At 44.3% G+C, this 19,987-nt stretch overlaps 1 protein-coding gene across 1 annotated transcript; it reads right to left on the bottom strand.

The window, feature by feature from the left end:
• Window positions 1-471: 471 nt before the first annotated feature.
• On the bottom strand, window positions 472-18,709 carry LOC146178727 (ninjurin-2-like). Its single transcript, XM_084578481.1, has 3 exons — window positions 17,999-18,709; window positions 7,867-8,109; window positions 472-2,811 (listed from the first exon to the last, which is right to left on the bottom strand). The coding sequence occupies exons 1-3, from the start codon at window positions 18,032-18,034 to the stop codon at window positions 2,596-2,598; spliced, it is 495 nt and encodes a 164-aa protein (XP_084434607.1). The 5' UTR covers window positions 18,035-18,709; the 3' UTR covers window positions 472-2,595.
• Window positions 18,710-19,987: the final 1,278 nt, after the last annotated feature.

Raw genomic sequence — 19,987 nt, 5'->3', positions numbered from 1 at the left:
GGGTTAACAAGAGCGGAGGAACTCGTGTTTCATCGCCTCCTTACGAATACCACGATGTGCCCGGCGTCACTTAAACACTTTGACAGTGCCTTCTCTGGGGAGTGCCCGCACTGCGGGGAAATGTCCTCGGACCTTTTCCACATGGTGTGGGCGTGCCCCTCCAACCCTGCCTTTGCACCTAACCAAAACACCACCCGCGAGGACTAGGAGGCGACCCTACTCGCCTGCTCCGACCTGAAAGCCCAAAAGGCCTTGGTCAAAAGAGCAATGGCGGCAGCGGAAGCCACTGGGGTCCCGTACTAGGGACTCCACCTAGTGTTTGTGAGGGAAAGGGCACTATGACTGACCCCAGAGCAACCTTCATGTAACTCCATATTTTATTAAACGTTTTCACCACCACCACCTCGGCCGATTTGGACCAAATTTGATTTGTAGCCTAGCTCTTGTACAATACTTCCAGTTTTGCATCGTATACATGTGCACACGTCTACTAGGTGGGGTGAAGTTTCTCTTGGAGCAGACGCAAGCTCAGCCTTTAAGAATACTTGGCTTTTATTTCATTTGCAAGCAGTACACGCATCAAATGATTAGACACTTAGATAGGAAAAATTCAATACTTTCGGCGCTCGAACATGATCATTATGAATACGGATATAGTTCCCGTAGGCACCTGTCATTTCCCGCGCACCTGGCCACGTGGTCAGCCGTCTAACTGTAGACATGGGCTAATGACGCTGACACCGCACCTGTTCAGTGCAGGTGCGGGGAATTGAAGTCATACACGAAACGTCGATGGAATTGCGCGTGGAATTATGAATAAATTTTTTTATCCGATGGACTGGCTTGGACAGAAATATAGTACTGAGTTCGAAATTTATGCCGAAGGAAAATTTCGGACGAAAATTAAGTAACGCGGGCAAGATGGGAACACGCCACTAAAGGCGCCAGAAAGTACCCCACTTTAAGAAACTTTCAGGTATACTATGCCCCGCGGCTTACTAAGGTATAGCTCATGGTCAATGCAAATTTCTCTACAAGGCTGCAGATGATCTGATAAATAGGTTTCCGTGCGTAGAGAAAGGCTTTCATCACAACAAAATGTATTCTGACCAAACGGCATTTTTCTAAACTTATTTGGCCAGCTACTGCATGATATTTAATATTCTCTACACAACCTATTCCATAATCTACATTTGCTTAATCATATTTTGGTCTCTTTTGTCGTCATACAACAGGCGTCAAGTTTGCAAATGCCAGTGAGTTTCAATAGGCCTTAAACGTACTGAGGATGTTTCAGAAACGCCTATCGGAGTCGACAATATGTAAAAAAAGTTTCAGAGCGACGTGATTTTTGGGCTGCTTGAATCAAATTCGGCGCGCAGTCAAAAAACCAGCAGATGAACAACAGTCCGTATGCAATGCCGGAGCAAGTAAGCGCCTTCTGGCGTCGTCGTATTGTACTTACGTGCACTGAAGTTTCTTCCTCCCTGTTCTTTGTGGCAGAACACCGCAACCTGTATCTCATTTCGTTTTATATTTTAGCCATGCTTGAGGCTAATATAAATGGTATGTATTTGACGGAGTTTTTTTTTTATACAGTAATACAGAATATTTTAGACTTGCACAGAAACATTTCTTGACATTCCGAGGTTATTTTTGTGCCGTTCATTCCGCATTGTGCACAAAGTGAAATTGCGAAATTCACAGCTTCTAATTAAGCTGCTAATATTGAGTAAATGCCCGGAAGTGGCTCCTCACTACATTTAAATGCTTTGCACACATTTCAAACATCACTGCCAGTAAGTGTTTCAAAAGAGCAGCGGAACAGGACTTTAAGACATGTTGTCGTTGACGTTCTGTCCCACGCATGCCCTGAAAGCGTGCCTTGGCTTTCCCGATTGTTTCTTTTCACTAGCGAAAAGTCCAGGCCGACGTCGCGGTAAATGTTCGCGAGGCGTTGCTAACGCTCTGACTGCTTCACGGAGCGCAGCCTAGTAGGTCGAAGTAGCATGCATCCTCCTAACGTTTGCACGGCAGTTAATCAGCCACAACGTGAATGACACTACACATTTGCGTGGTAGACCGGCTGAGACGAGATGTCGCTTTGGTAGTTCCTGCATTACGTTTATACTTAATTTTCTGTTTTCGTTCTATGAGACACCCCAGTAGACCCGCTAGTGGCTTGGTGATCTTTCAAGGAAAAAGACAGGCTTATTCACAGATGTCTCATCAAAACCCATGCTGATTCTCATGACAAAAAGAAAGTAGATTTGTAGTGTCACTTTTCCCGGATTCCGGATCGTCATTATGTTACGCGTAGCCTCTGTTGCAGCAGGAGGCAGTGACGATGACTTCCTCAAAGTCCCTAGGAGGCAAGTCGCTGCTCCGATGGCGTGTTATATGCGATAAATTTGTTTCAGCCTGCAAAAAAGGCCATAAAATGCATGTATACATTTCAGGCTACCGATGACCACCACTGAGATCGATGCGTTCTTAAAATGCAGCTCGCCACCGTCTCATGTTTGCTCGTGACCACGTCACAACGAGCAAAACAACCCCACGGCCCGCCCAGTACATCCACGGATGACCGCACTTTCACCGCGGCAACAAGGGTTCGGCTTGGCTTGGGCGTCGCTGGTACGGGACTTCGGCCGCGTTGCGGGTGTCGAAGGAGGCCGACAGTATGTTCAGGACCGTAACAGCGAACACGGCCGCCGTGGCCACATTGTTGAGGATCTCGGCGAGCCGCTGGTTCTTCTCCTTGTTGACGTTGATGAAGCCCAGCACCAGGAACACCATGCCCACTAGGAGCTGCGTGGACGCGAGGGACGATAGTGTCAATAAACGAAAGCTCGCTGGCCGCGAGTAACACCAATAATGGCATTGTGCAGAAATAGGCAAACTTTTACACGATAGGGTTTGCGGACTACAATGTATTTCTACGCAGTAACACAAGTCACTGCGACACAACGGCTGAAAGTTGAACGCCATGCATGTTTCATCTGTTGGAATACATACCAATTTACTAAGTAATAATGACATGTGGTGTTAATATTTCTTCTTAAAAGTTGACTACATCCCTAAAATCTGTAGTGAGACTAGAAATAGCGACAAAGTGCACTCGCATGCAAAATTCGTCAACATTAAGTGGTACATTTCTTTCGCAGAAAACTTTAGCACATACTATCTTGGCCTATACGAAGCTTAAATAAGGACATGTAATTGCGCTGAACGATGACTATCTTTTGAACCCTTTTTCGTATCACTAGCTGTCGTTAAAGACTGAGCTCCGACCGTCTGGCATTATCTTGTCAGCAAAGGAGCCATCTAATGTAATTGCCTGATGTGAACACCGCTGAGGTTTCGATCGTGGGGAGCTTTTATGCAACGGATATGAACTAAACGCTAGTATATACGAAATTTGTGCGTCGGATCTGTGCACTGATGTGTTACATGCTAATAACGGATGTATGGGGAGGGAAATTGGTAAAGCGATTGATAGTGACTGGTAATGAATAGAAGCTATATGACAGATGACCATATAGTTAATGAATAATAATAATGACGAATAAAATGATCAAAAAATGACATAAAATGACTACGGAACGACCAATATGTCAAACGACGACTTTAATTACCGTAAATGACTGGAAATGAGTAAACATACTTAGCTGTGAGTGGTAATGACTACAACGATGCATGGCTCAGCATGACTACACAACGACCAATATGTCAAACGACGACTGGTAATGACCTCAACTGACTGCAAGTTAGTAAATATGATTAGCTATGAGTGGTAATGACTAGGCATGACTCAGAATGACTCGGCATGACTACGGAATGGCCAATATGTCAAACGACTTGTAATGACCACAACTGACCGCAAGCGGAGAAAAGCCGCGGCACATGCGCTCACTTTTGGGATGCGTAGCGGATAAATACGTGGATTGGAAGCGCGCATACTCTGTGCGCCATCAACAAAGGCTACGTCGACAGATCCTTAAGGCGGACTGAGATTGAAGCGAGAAAGGCCAAGCGCGCGGGTTTCGCTTGCTCACTTTAGGTTTATTCTAGCTAAACCGTCAGAAATGTTTGACAAAGCTCATGCCTGTACTCGACTTGAACCCGGGCGGAGCCGAAATTCGTTAGTACAGCAGAGTAGAACGACGATAAATCAAAAGAAAGGCATAGCCTCTGCAGTGAGGGTGAGTAGAGTCATTCTTCTACTCGACTTTACCGCGAGCGGAGCCGAAATCCGTTCACAGTATTGCCACGCCACGGTGGTGCAGTGGTTCAGATGCCAGACTACTGTACCGGAGTATCCGGGTTCGATCCCGACCACTGGCGGCTGCGTTCCGATGGAGGCGAAACGAAGAGGTTGGTTGGTTGGTTGGTTTGTGGGGTTTAACGTCCCAAAGCAACTCAGGCTATGAGAGACGCCGTAGTGGAGGACTCCGGAAATTTCGACCACCTGGGGTTCTTTAACGTGCGCTGACATCGCACAGCAGAGGCGTCCGTGTGCTACGCGATGCCATTGCATATTGTTATATATGTCCTGAACTTTGAAAAAGACGATGATGAACAACGGATAGACAGAAGGAAGACGAAGTGGTAGTAACGGTCGTTGGTGCTACTAGAAGGTTGGTGCTCGACGGAACATTCACGCGTCTTCTCAGCTGTTATGTTCCTAGCCATGTATCAATATTAAAGATCCTCAGGTGGTCGATATTAATCCGAAGCCCTCCACTACAGTTTCCCATTCTCTCTTTCCACTTTAACGCCCACCTTCCTCCCTTCCTTTGCGGCGCGGGTCAGGTGTCCACAGAAACAAGTGTGACAGACACTGCGCCTTACCCTTCCTGTGAACCAATGAGTATTACAGCCAAGTAGAACGGCGGTAAATCAACATAAAAACATAGCCTCACTAGTGAAGGCGGACGACACGGTTTCGCGCGGCGCTTCGGTTCTATGCCGCCAAATTATTTGTATGTGTTATTGTACCCGCCGTCTCTTCGGTGGTGGACGACGGCTGTTGCGACGAGCATCATTCCCTTTCTTTTTTGTCTATTATCCTCTGTCCGCACGAGGCAGCGGCAGTGGCTCAGCTAGAGGCAGTTGGCACCTCCGTGCGTTTTATTTTTCTCCTTAAAGTCACAGCTGTTATTCTGCTGTGAGAGGAGTGTTTGTTGTTTCTCTTCATCAGTGGCCCGACAAAGGCTGGTGTCGGAGTTGCTATGGATACTGTTACGCGAGCGAGCAATGACGGGATATTCGACATACAACACCCTCATCTCCTTTAAACCTTACCACAATCTCTTTTTCACTCAATAATCCGCGACCTTTGGCACCGCTACTTCCGGCGACATGTTGTGCATTCGAGCAGACACATAAGACTTTCGCCTTTATAGAAGTACCTATGTTTGTACTGAGCAATTGGCCAAATGCTACTTCGTTGCATGAAACCTCTTTCACATCGAGATCCTTGTTGTGACCGAAAGCCCAAGAACAGAGCACGGAGAACCGGTCGATTCTCATGCTTTCATCGCACCTAACTCAATATGGTGTGAAGCGCCTTATCCAGTACTGAAACGAGAATGGTGCGAGTAATTAAGTTGTTTCATTCCTTCTCCTATTCCACTGCACGTACACCACAATGAGGGGACTGAAACAAGGCGTACCATTTCTGACTTGGTTTACCGCAACAGCAGCCGAAAAACCATTATGTGGGGCACTTAACCTATGCCTTTATATGTATGTCGCAAAAACGTAGGCTACCAGCCCACATTTAAAGCCCCGCTCTAATCAAGCCGTATAAACGTACCTGCGTGGCCTATAGGGGTAACGTGAACGCAAGCATTCTGGCAGGCCGAGTCTGATGTCACCCTCTCGTACGAAAGGAGACCCACGTTGGCATCTCCTGCCAACACTAACGTTAGGCAACCCTATGTCCAGTCGATGCGAGGCCATGTGTCAGCTGCCAGCTATACCGTAGCATGCCAGCGTCATGCACTTCATGTTTCGCTCATGACGCCAAAGCCAGATTTTCCGCGAACGGGACCTTTGATGATGTCGTGTTAAAATTTCGGGCGTTTTATTTGTCTTACATTATTTCGTGGGCTGGTCCATTCTTATTAGAGAGATTGTCTTTGATATGCTATTTGAAGCCTTCAAAGTTGTTATTTTGATGTACTACCTTTGTGACGGGAATTGATTGCGATTGTTTTTCTTTTGTGTAAAAACTCAATTTTTAAATTTTTTGCTGTCTTTTCTTCTTCTTTTCTGTGTGCGACAGTTCGACACTGCTATTATTATTACTGTCACTGCTGCGTTGCTGACACTGCTATTATTACTACTGCTATATGGAAAGAAATTGGTCCTTTTCTGTTGTTTTACTTTGCCTGATTATACTCTCTCTTTTCTTTTCTTTGTTACCGACTCTCTGTTCATGTGCAATAAGGTGCTGGTTCTTGTCAATTTTTTATGCGCTATCATTGAACGTGATGTCTCGTCGAATGTACTTCTATTTATTTTATTTTACTGTTTTTTGTGGACGCTACACTGCTCTGCCTATGTATTTTTACTTTGTATTTTCTTCGGGGGGGGGGGGGGGGGGGGGAGCTCGTCTTCTCTCCCTGCCTCCCCCAACACCTTGATGGAAAATAAAGGTATTATTATTATTATTATTATTATTATTATTATTATTATTATTATTATTATTATTATTAGTATTATTATTATTATTATTATTATTATTATTATTATTATTATTATTATTATTAAGTATACCGTGATCCGGCACCATGACCCTCTACCGCACATGGGCGGGGCGCACAAGCTGACTGGTCCCGACGCGTCAGAATGGATGGATGGATGGATGAATGGAATATAGGAGCGTCCCCTTTGAAACGGGGGGGTAGCAGTTGCTATCATGCTCATTTTCCCCTCGATACCTTAATTTATGTATTGTTATTGTTAATGTTATTGTTAATGCTAATGTTATTGTTTTAGATTGGTTAACAATACCATCATTCTATTTATTGAATTTTTGTTTCCACACTACTAACATTATGTCACTTTTATGCTTTTAAGCCACCAATTTTCCAGTCGTTTTTTGCTAGTTTCCACTGCAGGTTTATTCACCCGGCCACTGGTATCTCTAAACCTCAGAGCTTGAGAAAGAGTGACTGCGCCTGCATCGATTTCCGGATGGATACCATTACATTCGAGTATAATGTGGTCAATAGTTTCACTGGAGTTACCGCATACTGCACATGCGTCATCTTCATTGTTAAATTTCTTTTTGTAGATGCGTGTTCTAAGGCATCCTGATCTAGCTTCAAAAAAGTACGGCACTGCCTCTTGAGTTATCAAAGAAGCTTCCTTCCTGATATGCCTTTTCCACTTTCGGTATAGTTCCACACTCCGTTTCTTTTCCATCGAATTTATCCAATTTTTACTTTCGCTGTTTTTCACCTGTTGCTTAACGCTCTTTATTCGTCCTTGTGACCAGTATATTTCCTGGTTCGTTTCCTAGTTTTTTTCCTCCATTCTGAGTCAACGCTTTTATGTATAGGTATTTAAATACTTTAGCTGCCCATCTGTTACTGTCGAATTTCCTCAGGCGTTCCTCATCTAATATTTTACTCTGAACTTCCCATACTTCGAAAGATGCCCAGTACGTGGCGCCATCTATCGGCACTAAGGGGATCTGGGCATGCGCGGCATGCGCAGTGGAAAACGTGGTGGTGGATCATGGTAGTAGATCTTGGATCACGGTAAGCTAAAACTCCGTTACTCGCTCCGCTTTCAGCTCTACGTCAGCCTCAAGCCAGGCGTCTCTTGATCAATAGACCATACACAGTATACCTGCAGACCGATGGAGACGGAGATGAGCACCACGAGCAGCGTGTAGAAGTCATGGTCGTCTCCACGCTGAATGATGTTCTTGAGTTGCGTGGCGTTGACCGAGAGCAGGGCCACGTCCAGCAATCCCTGCGCCACAGTTTTTTTGGTGGCGTATAGGTTTGGGTTCATGCTCCCGCTGGTGCGCACCCAACCGGCCTTGCTTGGCGCCGGCACAGGGCCGTCACCGTTCGCCGCGGACCCGGCCTGCGTGTGAAAGGGTACAATTATAAGCCGAGTGAAAAGCTGGTCCAGTGCAGTCAAAAGCACGGTTCTGTACTCCCGCTGTTTTGCGCACTAAACAGGATGACCTTGCGGACTGCAATCAGAGAGCTTGGTGGTAACTCCGGCCGAATGACCAGTCCGAAGATTCAATACAAGGAAGGTAGTTCCGTCTTGCGGGTTTAAAACAAGACACGTCTAGCATACCTGAGAGATGGCGGAGTGGGCTTTCTAAAAATCTTCAGGTATCTTTGTTGTTGCGGCTGAAATTTGTATTTGTGCTGTGGTTGCAATTTAAGGTCACATTTTGCTCCTCGCCATTCCATATAAATTAATTTTTATTAAATCCTACTTTTGTTTTATATTTACATCAAGTCATTGCTATCGCAAAATGGAGGTTGATCATATACTGACCACTAAGCATGAAGTAACATTGATTTTGACATGCCTCTTTCCCAGTAATTTGTTTAACAAGTGACAGTGGCGCTTGGACAAGAAATCATCAACTTGTGAAATATTTTACGAACCACCTGACACTGGTAACTTTTCGTACCACATGGCAGGGGCTGCAAATTTCAACCTTAACTGGATCATTTACCGCCACCTACTTCCTCAATGATGAAAGAAGTTCGTGCCTTGCCGCAGTCGAATTACAGAGGGCGCCTCGGCGAAGTCATGGCAGGTGAATAAGCCATGAAAACATTCAGTGAAACCCGAAGCCTAGTTGACCTTGAGTAGAGTTAAAAAAAAAAGGCTCCCTTTTTGTTCGATTTTGGGTAAAAACATGCTTCGCAGTGGGTCAGTAGGCCGAAGTACCGCTTACATCTGACTTCCTCCGCTGCACCTTAAACTAATCCAAGCACGAACAGGTATTTCGGAAAATTCGTCGTGTTGAAATAAGCTTTTTGCAATCTCATAACGCTGTTATCACGTCGTTCCGCAGATGACGCGCCAATGTTATCTATTTATTGGTGCCAACAAATTTCTGAGGGCACTCAAGGCGATGCGTCCTTTTTTATGCAAAGGCATCAGGCCCAATTTGAAACACGGCCGCTTCGGCCACTTTTCGATGTAGGCCGAAATCATTATAACGTATGCTGTGTTATGTCAGGGCAAGTTAAAAACCCTCAGCTGGTCGAAATTTCCGGAGTCCCTGAGTTGCTTTGGCAGCTTAAACTCTCTAAACCAAACCTAACGTCTCATCGTGAGTTCGCGAACACCGAGCTGTACAACCGCGCACATTCGGCAGCGTGTTTGGTTCGAAACCCAATGTCGTGTTTGAGATTCCCGCTTGTGACCTAAACAGTTTTTTAAAGTCGAGATGAGGGGCTAAAGGGTGAAATTTTGAACTCTTGTACCAATTTCGATAAAATTTTCAGTAATAGCTTATCTTCCTCTTATTATAATATGTTCTGCTTCATGATCTTAGCACAAACCAAAAATTGAGGCTGTCACTATGACTAATTAAGTTTGTCACGTTACGAAAACTATTATTTCAAAATTCAAGAAGGCATACTAACCGTTTGTGATTAGATAGCTTCTAGGTAGTTTATTGTGCAGGATAAGGAAAATTTTGGGTTCTTTATGACATTTTTGTAGAAGTCTGAGCACTTTAAAAACTAACTTCATTTTTTTGTTGTTAAATATTTAATACATACATATTTACATATTTAAGCGCAGTTGTGTGTGTCCCTAGTCCTTTTGTCTTTGTCTGCCTTTTCTTTTCTGTGCCTCTTTTCAACTGTCTGCTGTATTTTGGATAGCAGGTCCTGTTCTGCTAAGCAGCGCGGAAAACAAGTATCCTGATTTGGGGATACACTCAGGTTTGAGTTCCTTGCCCACTACTCGGCTGCGCCTTAGAATCAACGTTCATATGAGCTTTCGACGGTGACAGCACCACGCCAGACAAAAAAAAAAAAAAAAAAAAAAAAGAAAAAAAAAAAAACTTTTCTACTCCGCAGATGACAAAAAGCTTGATGAGAAGATTCTTACATGTACAATCTAGAGCCATAAAATTAAAACAAAAAACACTTTTTTCTGGTGAAAATCGTCATTTTAGCTCCGCATCTCCCCTTTACAAACTCGATTATAAAATTAAATTGCTTAATACATGCGGCTGCTTTGAATTCGCATTGCATGTCATGTTATGGCCACTATCGTTTCACACGTGACGTCACATTTTGCGCTGGCGTTTTCAGGTGTTTGAAATTCCTGCTTGTGTTTACATGGCTGTGAAGTTATGAGCTTTTTTGTTTCACTTCCTGCTGCTGGCCGCCGTAGATTTTTGAGGTAGATGGAGAACCTACTGTTATGACACTGAGATATGTCAAACAGCCAGTCAATATAACATTGTACATTTGAATGACGCAAAGGACACGAACATAGAAACGAGAGGGAGAAAAAAAAAACATCTTTTTCTGTCGCCGTTCTTTCCTACGATCATGTCCTCTTCCCCGTTCTAACGCCTACCTGGAATGAACCGATTAGTCCTGTAGCAAGTACTTATGACAACACTACGGTCAATCAATAAAACAGTCACAGGCTTTTCAACTGCCGCGCCGTCGTCTTGAAGGAGTAAACGAAATGTCTTGCTGATCGGTGGTGCAGAGGCATAAAAGCTGTCATTTTGTCTACTCAAGTCATGCGAATATTCCTCAGTATGGTAATAAATGCCTGAAAAAGCGCGAGCGGAAATATCAAAATGTCATATGAAAGCAACACACTCGGAACACTTCGTGTGGGTCAGCACTTGTAGTGTCCATTTAATACCTCCGATTTTCAGCTGCACCAATCTCGTTTAAGCCTACGTGAGAAGCGCGTCCCAACGCTTACGTTCCTTCTTGAGCGCTTAGACGCGCACAGGGCATAGAGGTTAAAATAAGATGGCTTACGGCTAACGAGTCGCCGCTAGTTTTTCAGTGCGGTCTCCAATGACAAGAATGAAAATCAAGGTGAGGCATCTGAAGTAGTCAAGTGGAGCAAATGGCGGTACGCATAATAGGCGGTGCACGCCTTTGACATGATTTTAGCTTGGAGGGTGGACCTCGAAAGTCCGTTTTCAGGTACGAGCGGAAGGCAGAAATACTATTCTTATGTGACCAGGGGCACCGAGAGGGAGAATTACTGCCTTTAAATTCTAAGTCAAGGTTTAAGGGACATTGCAAGCAAGGTTTCGATGTAGGCCCTCAGTCTTATGCAGAAATTATAGCGCTCAGCTTTATTAGGGTGCAATTTCACGGTGACACGTATATATCTAAGTGTCTATCCGTTACGGCAGCCAGTGTACAGTGCCGAGACTTACATATAGTCTACAGTTGAATTGAGAAAAAGTACTCCTGCGATTATCCCAGAAGTGTAACCACTACCAGGGTACTTTTACAAAATTTGATTTCGAAATCCTTTGAGGAAACGTAAAAATATTTCAGAAGCACAGCGTCTTTAAATATTGAGCTTTCAAAGAGATGCCGTTCATGGATGGACTTGCACGGTTGCGGATTATAAAATAAAAAAAAAGTCGATACAAGAAAATACTGCTATTCTCGGTCACACTTTACTGAGAAATCACACAGGGCACAACACTAAATTCAACAAAAATATAAATTGAAAAGAAATAAGCAAACAACAAAACGAACTTTAGGCATCAAATCAACACACACCAGACATGGTCTAACAGCGCACAAAACACGGATCAACATTTGAAATTGTATATTGTTCATTGGAAACCCCAAAATATCATCGAATCGCATCAACACAGCTGCGTAGCAGAATGAGTTCTCCTTTCAACACCTGAGCTTATTGCTGTTGTTGTGCCGAAGCCCCCTCCTAAGCAGAAGTTTTGAGCAATTTTAATACCAGCCTCATGCGGTTCGAAGATCGCAGTAACATTCCAGAAAGCATTCCCTATTATATTCGAACCTCAGGCTGTTCAAGTAGCATTAGGCTTGTTCTCAAAACTCACTAGTGTCCCATCCCTAAATTCTCTATCGATGCCTGATTTTATGCTACATAAAATGATCCATGCCAATGATGTAAACTGCATGAGCTTTAGGAGAATGTCCCGAAAGCCGGTAAAATAAAACAAAAATTAAAAAACGATGAACATGACCCCAGAGAGCCTTAAGAAGCAGCAGAAGTCGCAAAGGTGTTCAGAATTCCCTTACAGCTTGAGTGATCGTGCTCACCGGTATCATGGAGAACGGCGGCGAGTCGTCGGCGATCAGCGCTGGAGACATGGAATCCGACGGCAGCCGGTGCAGTTCGTACGACCCGCTCATATTAGGTATGTTTTCTAGCACTCAGGTGCTCTTCGAGTTTATATAGCAGCGAAAGAGGGCCAACCTGCTTTTCTAAACCTCGAGCAGCTTGACCTCCGCGGATATTCAAGTATGATTCGACGTCTGCCTGCTCTACTTCAGCGTCTTACACTTATGGTTAGAAGCTCAAAAGCAGTGAAGATTCGCCGATGGATCGGACTATGCGTTTTCCTCAACTGCCGGGTGACACTATATTTCTACCTGTTGCAGCCAGGAACACCGTAGTCAGAGGGCGCCGAGAACGTGTCACTTGAATCCTACATGCTGAAGAGGTCACAGACACATGCCATTGTGATGCTGAGGTCTCTCCATGTGGCCTTTGTAAACGATGATTCAACTAAGTCTTCCCGCTTTGGTGTGATGGAACAAAGGCACCGCTTTGTGCTGCAGACCCCCAGCGCAACTGCACTTCTGGGGGAACGCGTTAACATGGCCGAAATAAACCGCTCTTTCTACCTCTGCGCGGCGCTATAGGCACTGACCTTGGATTCTCAGGCGGTTACTGTAATACTAGCGACACACGCGGGTATGACGAGTGTTCGCCGCTCCCTAGCCGTCGGTGACGGAAGGCGCAACAATCGCTCAGTCATGCGTGGTGACCAGAGGGGTCCGCGAGTGCAGTATACCCCACCGCACGAGGAGGTAGCGCGCTCAACCTAATGACGACACGCTGATGCCGGATGCCGAGCCGATGGCGTCTCTTCCCCGTATACGCTATTATATGGGTGCGGCGGCGGACATTTGCGTCGCGCTCTGACGGAGCCATTGTCACATAACCCTGACTGCGGAGACAGCGCTCTCTTTGTTTTGACCGCTCGTCTCAGTTTTTAGTCGTCCACAACTTGCGCCTGAATGTCAAAGCAGGCTATTTAAGAAAAAAATTGTAAAAAAAAATACATATGGACAGAGAGCAGCTGGAGGTATGTGGCACGCTGCATTTCCCGGCTGCATTGCCGACGGAATTTCGGTAAATGATACTGCCGCTGCACTGTCTCTGGCATGCACTGTCGCATGACGTGAAGCTGAAGTGCACAACCACGCGGAGGCAATCACACTGGAATTCCGGCACGTCACTTTGTGAGACCGAAGCATGCAGTCGAGCGCGCAATGCGTGTGACATTAAGGCACGCGTGAGGTATTGGGACAGGGGCAGTAGAGTCATCTGTTTCTATGCAATGCGTAACAAAATCATGCCACGGAATGCGCACTAGCAGCTACTTCCGTTTGTTTGTTTCCAGACGGTTTATACTGTGAATGTCCGTTGAAAAAATGATGCTATTTTCATGGGTGATGGCTAAAGGTTAGCTGTATCAACATTTGAAAAGAAAATTGACGTAGTAGGAAGCAGTACCATGCTGAAGAACGTAGCGTTTTCTATCAGTCACGACTGCATTAAAATGCCACTAAATGGACGATTCAACATGCAGAAGTTTGGTAAGCTCACAGAAATGCAGCTAATGAGAGTGCACTGCTCCATGACCATTTAGACATGGACGGCAGTGTATAGGTTTGAGATGAAGCTAGGTCTCAAAAACTTATACTATTATGAGCCAAGACAGGGGTTCAATCATGTTGACGCAAAATTAGAGACTTGCGCGTTATCTGCTCAATGCTAGGAGTCTCTTTAAAAAGTAAGGAATATTGTATACACTGCAATCCATTATAAAATCACACATTTTGGCAGTCACTGAAAAGTGGATTTAAGATTATCGATTCTAAAATTATTCCACATTCGTGTGGAATGGTCAGACTGTACCAGGAAGGGCAAAGAGGACGCGCGGATATAGAATTGCACAATTGCTCCAATACATATCACGGAAGCAAACCACTCCTTTCTTTTGTCGTTTTTCCTAATAATAATTTGCGCGCACAAAAAACACAGTCATAAGAAAAAAATTGAAGAGGCCAGAAAGAATGATTTTCTCCTGTGACTTTTTTCTTTTTTAATGGCAACTAGCCATTAAGAAAAACGCCACACACAAACTAGCTCAACGGGTGTTTCTAAACTATTCTGACTTTGCGTTCCCCGAAACAAAAAATAACATGATTGCACAATTAGCACCAAAGACGGAATTTTGTACCGCTGGTGGTGCGCGCAAGCGTGAAATCACACCGCAAAACCGGACGCATAATCGTCAACCATTTCATCATTGTTCATTTCCAGATTATGAATTCATTATTGACTTCTCGCATTTCTTCCTTTCTTCTTTTCAAGAAGGGGAGACATTCTGGTATATCTGAGATTAACTGAAATCGTTTTTATGTCTAGCATTATCTGTTAGTTCCATTAGGCCATAATAAACCAAAGCGCCGCAATCTGTTGGTTAAGTGAGATCTATTACTTTAAAAATCCGTATTGCAAGAAAGCCGGAAAGGAAGCTAATTGTTAGCGTCGAACTGGCTGTCCTAAATTTATGTTAACTAACGCGTGCAGAAAATTTTATTGAGAGGTCCTAAAATTTTCTATATTGTACCACGAACACTATTGCTGTTTCTTGCCAGAAAAGGAAGCAAACATACTGATAATTAATTGTATGAGTAAAAACGTCGCCATCATTGCTAATGAATTCACTAAAGGTTTCATTTGGCTTTCCCTGGGTCACAAACGGATCGCTTATAACCTCTAAATGCTGTCCGATGCCCGCCTGCTGCTGTAATCTCCGCAATAGGGCTTAGTCGCGAATGGTTTTGCAACGTATTAATGACTAGACACGGCACCAATGGCATACGGAACGCCTGTTTTTCTTCATTACGACTGCCACTTTATTACAATCCAAGTGACTAGCAGCTAGAGAAATTCCAATAATCAAACCGGGAGAGAAATGAAATGCTAGAAAGTATAGACCTACCAAAGCCAGGCGCCCGTGAGCTGTGTGATGTCAGTGCACGTTAAAGAACTCCAGGTGGTCGACATTTCTGTAGTCGTCCACTACAGCGTCTCTCATAGCCTGAGTCGCTTTGGGACGTTAAACCCCACAAACCGAACCAAACCAACCTTTATTATCCATAAGGTGTAAGACAGCGAAACACGCTACATACCATTCAATATCTCACCTTCTCGAAGCAAAAACTTCTTTTTTGGTTGCTTATAAAGATGGATTTAGAAACAGTGTCCACCATTCTACAGCTCATACTGTCACTCATGACTTTGATTTTGTTATTGACAATGCTGAACGAGTTGACACACTATTTATTGACCTGTCAAAGGTGCTTGATGCGTGTTGCATCTAGATAATTTGACAGGCGGGCAATCGTGCGAATTGGGTTAGCATGGTTACCAACCTGTCTAAGCAATAGGACCTAATTTGTGGAATGTGCTCGAGCCCAGTAAGGGTTTGCACTGTTATTTTTGTTATTTTTAATTTTCATCGTAGCGTTGCTGACAAAATCGACGTCTGTGGGATAGAAAAACCGTTCCCCGATGATTGCGCCATGTACAGAGTAATAAATAATTCATTACAACAAACCTTGCCGAATGAAAACTTTTGTATAACTGCAACGTGGTGCGAGGAAAGCCGTATGAGGATTAGCTTTAGTAAAGCTGTTTCTAAGACGATAACAACAATTTAAAAGATCCGTGCTCACATTTACCACATTGGGAATCAGTTTACTCACTTTGTCTTGGCTGTCAAATGTTTAGGACTTAACATCAAAAGAACTTCAATTAGGACACGCATATTGGCAATATTTTGTGCTAGTTTTAACAAGTTTTGTTTTCTTTGGACAAAAAATAAACTGCTGCTCGAAGAGCATCCCACTTCAAGCTGACCGCTCTATAGTTTGACCGATTCTGGGGCGTGCATTGATAGAATGGGACCTTTAATAATCCAAAGACATTTCTCAACTGGAGCGCATCCAGCGTCTTTAAGCGAGGTTTATTCTTTCTGATTATTGATCGACTTATCTATCAAGTTCATCAGCTGAGTCACCACAACCTGGGACCTCTGTATGTACGCCGTGAGGCTGCCGGACTGAAAATCTTTCACGGGATGTATTACTGCAGAACTGGTTTGCCGGGTGATTTGCTGCCTCATTTTAGCTGCCTTCACTAGGTAAATTCGGCTCCATAACATCAAGGTAAGGAATCGATACACCGAAAGGATGAAATACAAAAAAAATACCCCCTGCACCCTCAGAAAGCACCAGTGGAACAGTTTTCCTGCATTGATAGCTGAATCTACGGATGAGAAACTGTACGGCAATTTTGAAATTGTTATATTTGTACTATGCTACAGCTACTGCAGTGCTGTGTATGGAAGACCGGCATTTTATCGAATGCATTAGAATGGTGACTTCGTCAGATACAGGAAATATCAATCAAGTTTTACATAACCGTGACCAGATTAGTGTGTTGTTTTCTATGAAAGGTGATTGCCTTGCAGATTTAGCGGATATTGTAAGGACGTAAGCCGATGGCAGAGCCTTGGGGAGAGTGAACGCCATTCACAAAAGCTTGAGACGAACATACGAAATAATTCTCATCTCGGGCTTTTATGAATGCTTAGTGCATGAATTTTCGTGCTTTGACCAATTCATTGTCTTCCTGGCTTGTGATGTGGAGTCGAGGGGAGAAGAACGTTATTAACGGCCGCAAAATTCACTAGCTGATGCACGGCGCATTTGCGATTCTGGTGACTGAGAAAAAATTAGGGTTTGCTCGTGCGGGATGGTCCTTAACAGTGGCGAAATCAGCGCTCTCAAAGCACGAAGAAACGCAGAGGACCATGAGCTAGTCAGTGTACTTTACGCTTCTGAACCCTGTGTATCGATTCTAAGGTCAATGACCTCTGCACACGAAGGAAGTGCTTACTTCCAAATAGCATAGTTGATGCTGCAACGTAGTGTGCAGTATTACCATATAGTGCGACACGACAAAAACGTTCCCTTCGTCGAACAAGCTGCTGTATTTGGGTATGCATAGCTTAGGAGTTTAAGACACTGATATGCCAACCGCTGCTGTCTAGTCCCTTTACCTATCGATTAAACCGCAACATTTGCTATAGCTGTAGTCAGTATGACGCCTTGATGTATCAGCTCCCGCCAAAGGTTATTACACAACAGTTGACCTATGCACTATTATAACAGTATTTTACCATCATTCCCACCCTTCAGTTAATATCCTATCGCGCGGTCATTAAAGAAATAAAATAGATTACATTAAACGAGTAACGAACGACACGAAAGGACTTCCGACCTTATTTTCTATGCGCTCCGGTGACTTCTAAATTTACTTCGCCAATTTCATTTATGTTATTCATGATTTTCGAAAACCCATTTTGTACGATCACACGAATAAAAACGCTTACGAAAAGCTCGGATAATTGAAGTGGGGCTTTTCTTATCAATGTTTTGTTAATATATCTCATTGCGATTTTTGTAACATAGCAGGGTTTCCTTCTACACAAATGCCAAATCAGAATATGCCGAAATCGCAACAATGAAAAAGTCATGAATGATTTATTTCCCGAATAGCGGATACTAATCAGCACAGGTTAGCGTTTCACTAAAATTATGCGGAAGTAACTTTCAAACAAATTAATAAGATAGAGAATCACGCTTACTCTGTTTGCCATTCCTGGGTTCACACGTGGCGTCATCCACCAACGACAGGAGAAGGCCCTTCCCGTAGAGATGGTTATCGTGCTCGAGGTTAAGGCGTTGTGACGATTACGATTAGGAAAGCACGTTTCGTGGCCACCTTGGTATCCAGCCAACTAAGATCGTCTAGAAGTGACTGAAGAATGGGAAACCTGGAGGCGAGTCTCCTGTCACACTAATTCACTTAACACAGAATACAAGCCCAGAATGCTTCACTTTTCGGATGTGTCTGCAGCTCATCTGGTGAGCAAAGTTGTCTCTTCAGCTGAGAGCAAAGACTCAGCAGTACAAAGCCGTATACAGCTTCTTTCCACAGAAAGGATTCTGCACGTTATGCCCGGAACTAAAGAACAGCACTAGTTCACGGCCACAGGCAGGTGACCCACCAGTCGACGACACATGTAGCAGGCACGAACAATCAACACTTCTCCATGACACCGAGCAAGGTGAAGCAACTGAATAAAGGCCTCCAGACTAGCACCAGTGAACCCAAACGCTGCCTGTTTACAAAGTAACGCAGTTGATGGTAGGCAGCTATTAGCTCCAACACGTGCCTATAAGTGAATTCATTCAGGTGCTACCGCCACATTGACGCGGCCGTAATGAACTCCCCTTGGTTCTCGCAAACTGCCCTTGAATGCACCCCGTGTGTGTTCGTGCCGTCACGGCCACTGTGCATACGCACGGATGCCGCCAGTTTCCATAGCAACCTTATTGGCCGGTAGCGGTCGCTGTTTCGTGACTGCGTGCCGTGCGGGTCTCCGTTGCGTTGCTCCTTTTGTACTTTATCTTTGCGTGGCAACCACCGATCGGCCGGCGTCACAAAGTGCATGCTTGATGCCGCGATTGGTTCCGTTTTCATTTTGTTCTTTGAAGCAAGACTCGCCTTCAGTCACATAGGCACGCCATCAAGCCCGGACGTCCTGTGAACTTGGGAGAGAGCCGCGTATACTGTGGCCTTTCGCTCGTATCGACTCGTAATGGGACGCTGAAAACAACGGGAGAAGAGGTCTAATAACCCTTTTGCTTTATGTGGTCCGGCGCTGAGATGACATTGTGCTTAGTCGTGTCAACGCTTGCCTGGTGCAGCGCCAGGACACGCACATAGGAAGATTATGCTCTCAGAGTTGTGTCCGTGATAGCTAGAAATTATATTAAGTAATGGTTCAGAACTATTTTCTACGAAAACCTAGCTTTTCCGAATTTCAGGCTTGCTCGAATAAATTTCGAAAGTCTTTTAGTAGGGATTGCGCTCGTAATATAGTATTTGTCACAATTAGCACCGGTCCAGATTAAGATAGAATCTCACGACGAGGATGGAAAAACTAAGGAGAATACCTTGTGCATTAAATATGTTAGCAGGTAGATAAAGAACGAATATCAAAATAGACGGGCTTAGTGACTGAGCGTTCACGGTCCCCGCAATATGCCAATATATTCTGTCCGAATACTGAAGGGAAATGAATATAAAATGCAGAGGTAGTGTCTTCGAAACAGGCACCCTTGTAATACCACGCCAGGTCGTCAACTGTCAAAGCAAGCGCTCCCAGCGCAGTGGGAGTATTAGACGTGCAGCCATTCGCGCGAGTCGGCTGATTATATGCTGGGATACGCCTCAGAGCCACACCACAAAGCCCGCTGTCTAAGCGCAGGTCGTAGCCGCAACTCGAAGCTGAAGCACCGAATTTTCTTACATATATGACTGTTTTTTATTTCTATCACGTTTGCTTCGTACGAACTAAATGGCATTCCGACGTTCCTTTTTTGAAGCCGTAAGTTTTGCGAGAAGACCATGGATTCCATGCGTGCTTACTTAGTTTTTGCAAAGCGTTTGAATTACCTCACAATTAAAACTGTCGACTTCATGACATGACACTGAATTGATGAACGCAGTGTCGGTATAAAGTTTTTACATCGTCTAGAAAAACGGATTGCTGCGACGTATCCATCAA

This window comes from Amblyomma maculatum, chromosome 9, assembly GCF_055883805.1.
Source record: "Amblyomma maculatum isolate TAMU_Amacu chromosome 9, ASM5588380v1, whole genome shotgun sequence".
In the NCBI taxonomy this organism is placed as follows: Eukaryota; Metazoa; Arthropoda; class Arachnida; order Ixodida; family Ixodidae; genus Amblyomma; species Amblyomma maculatum.
This window is presented reverse-complemented; position numbering and strand designations above follow the sequence as displayed.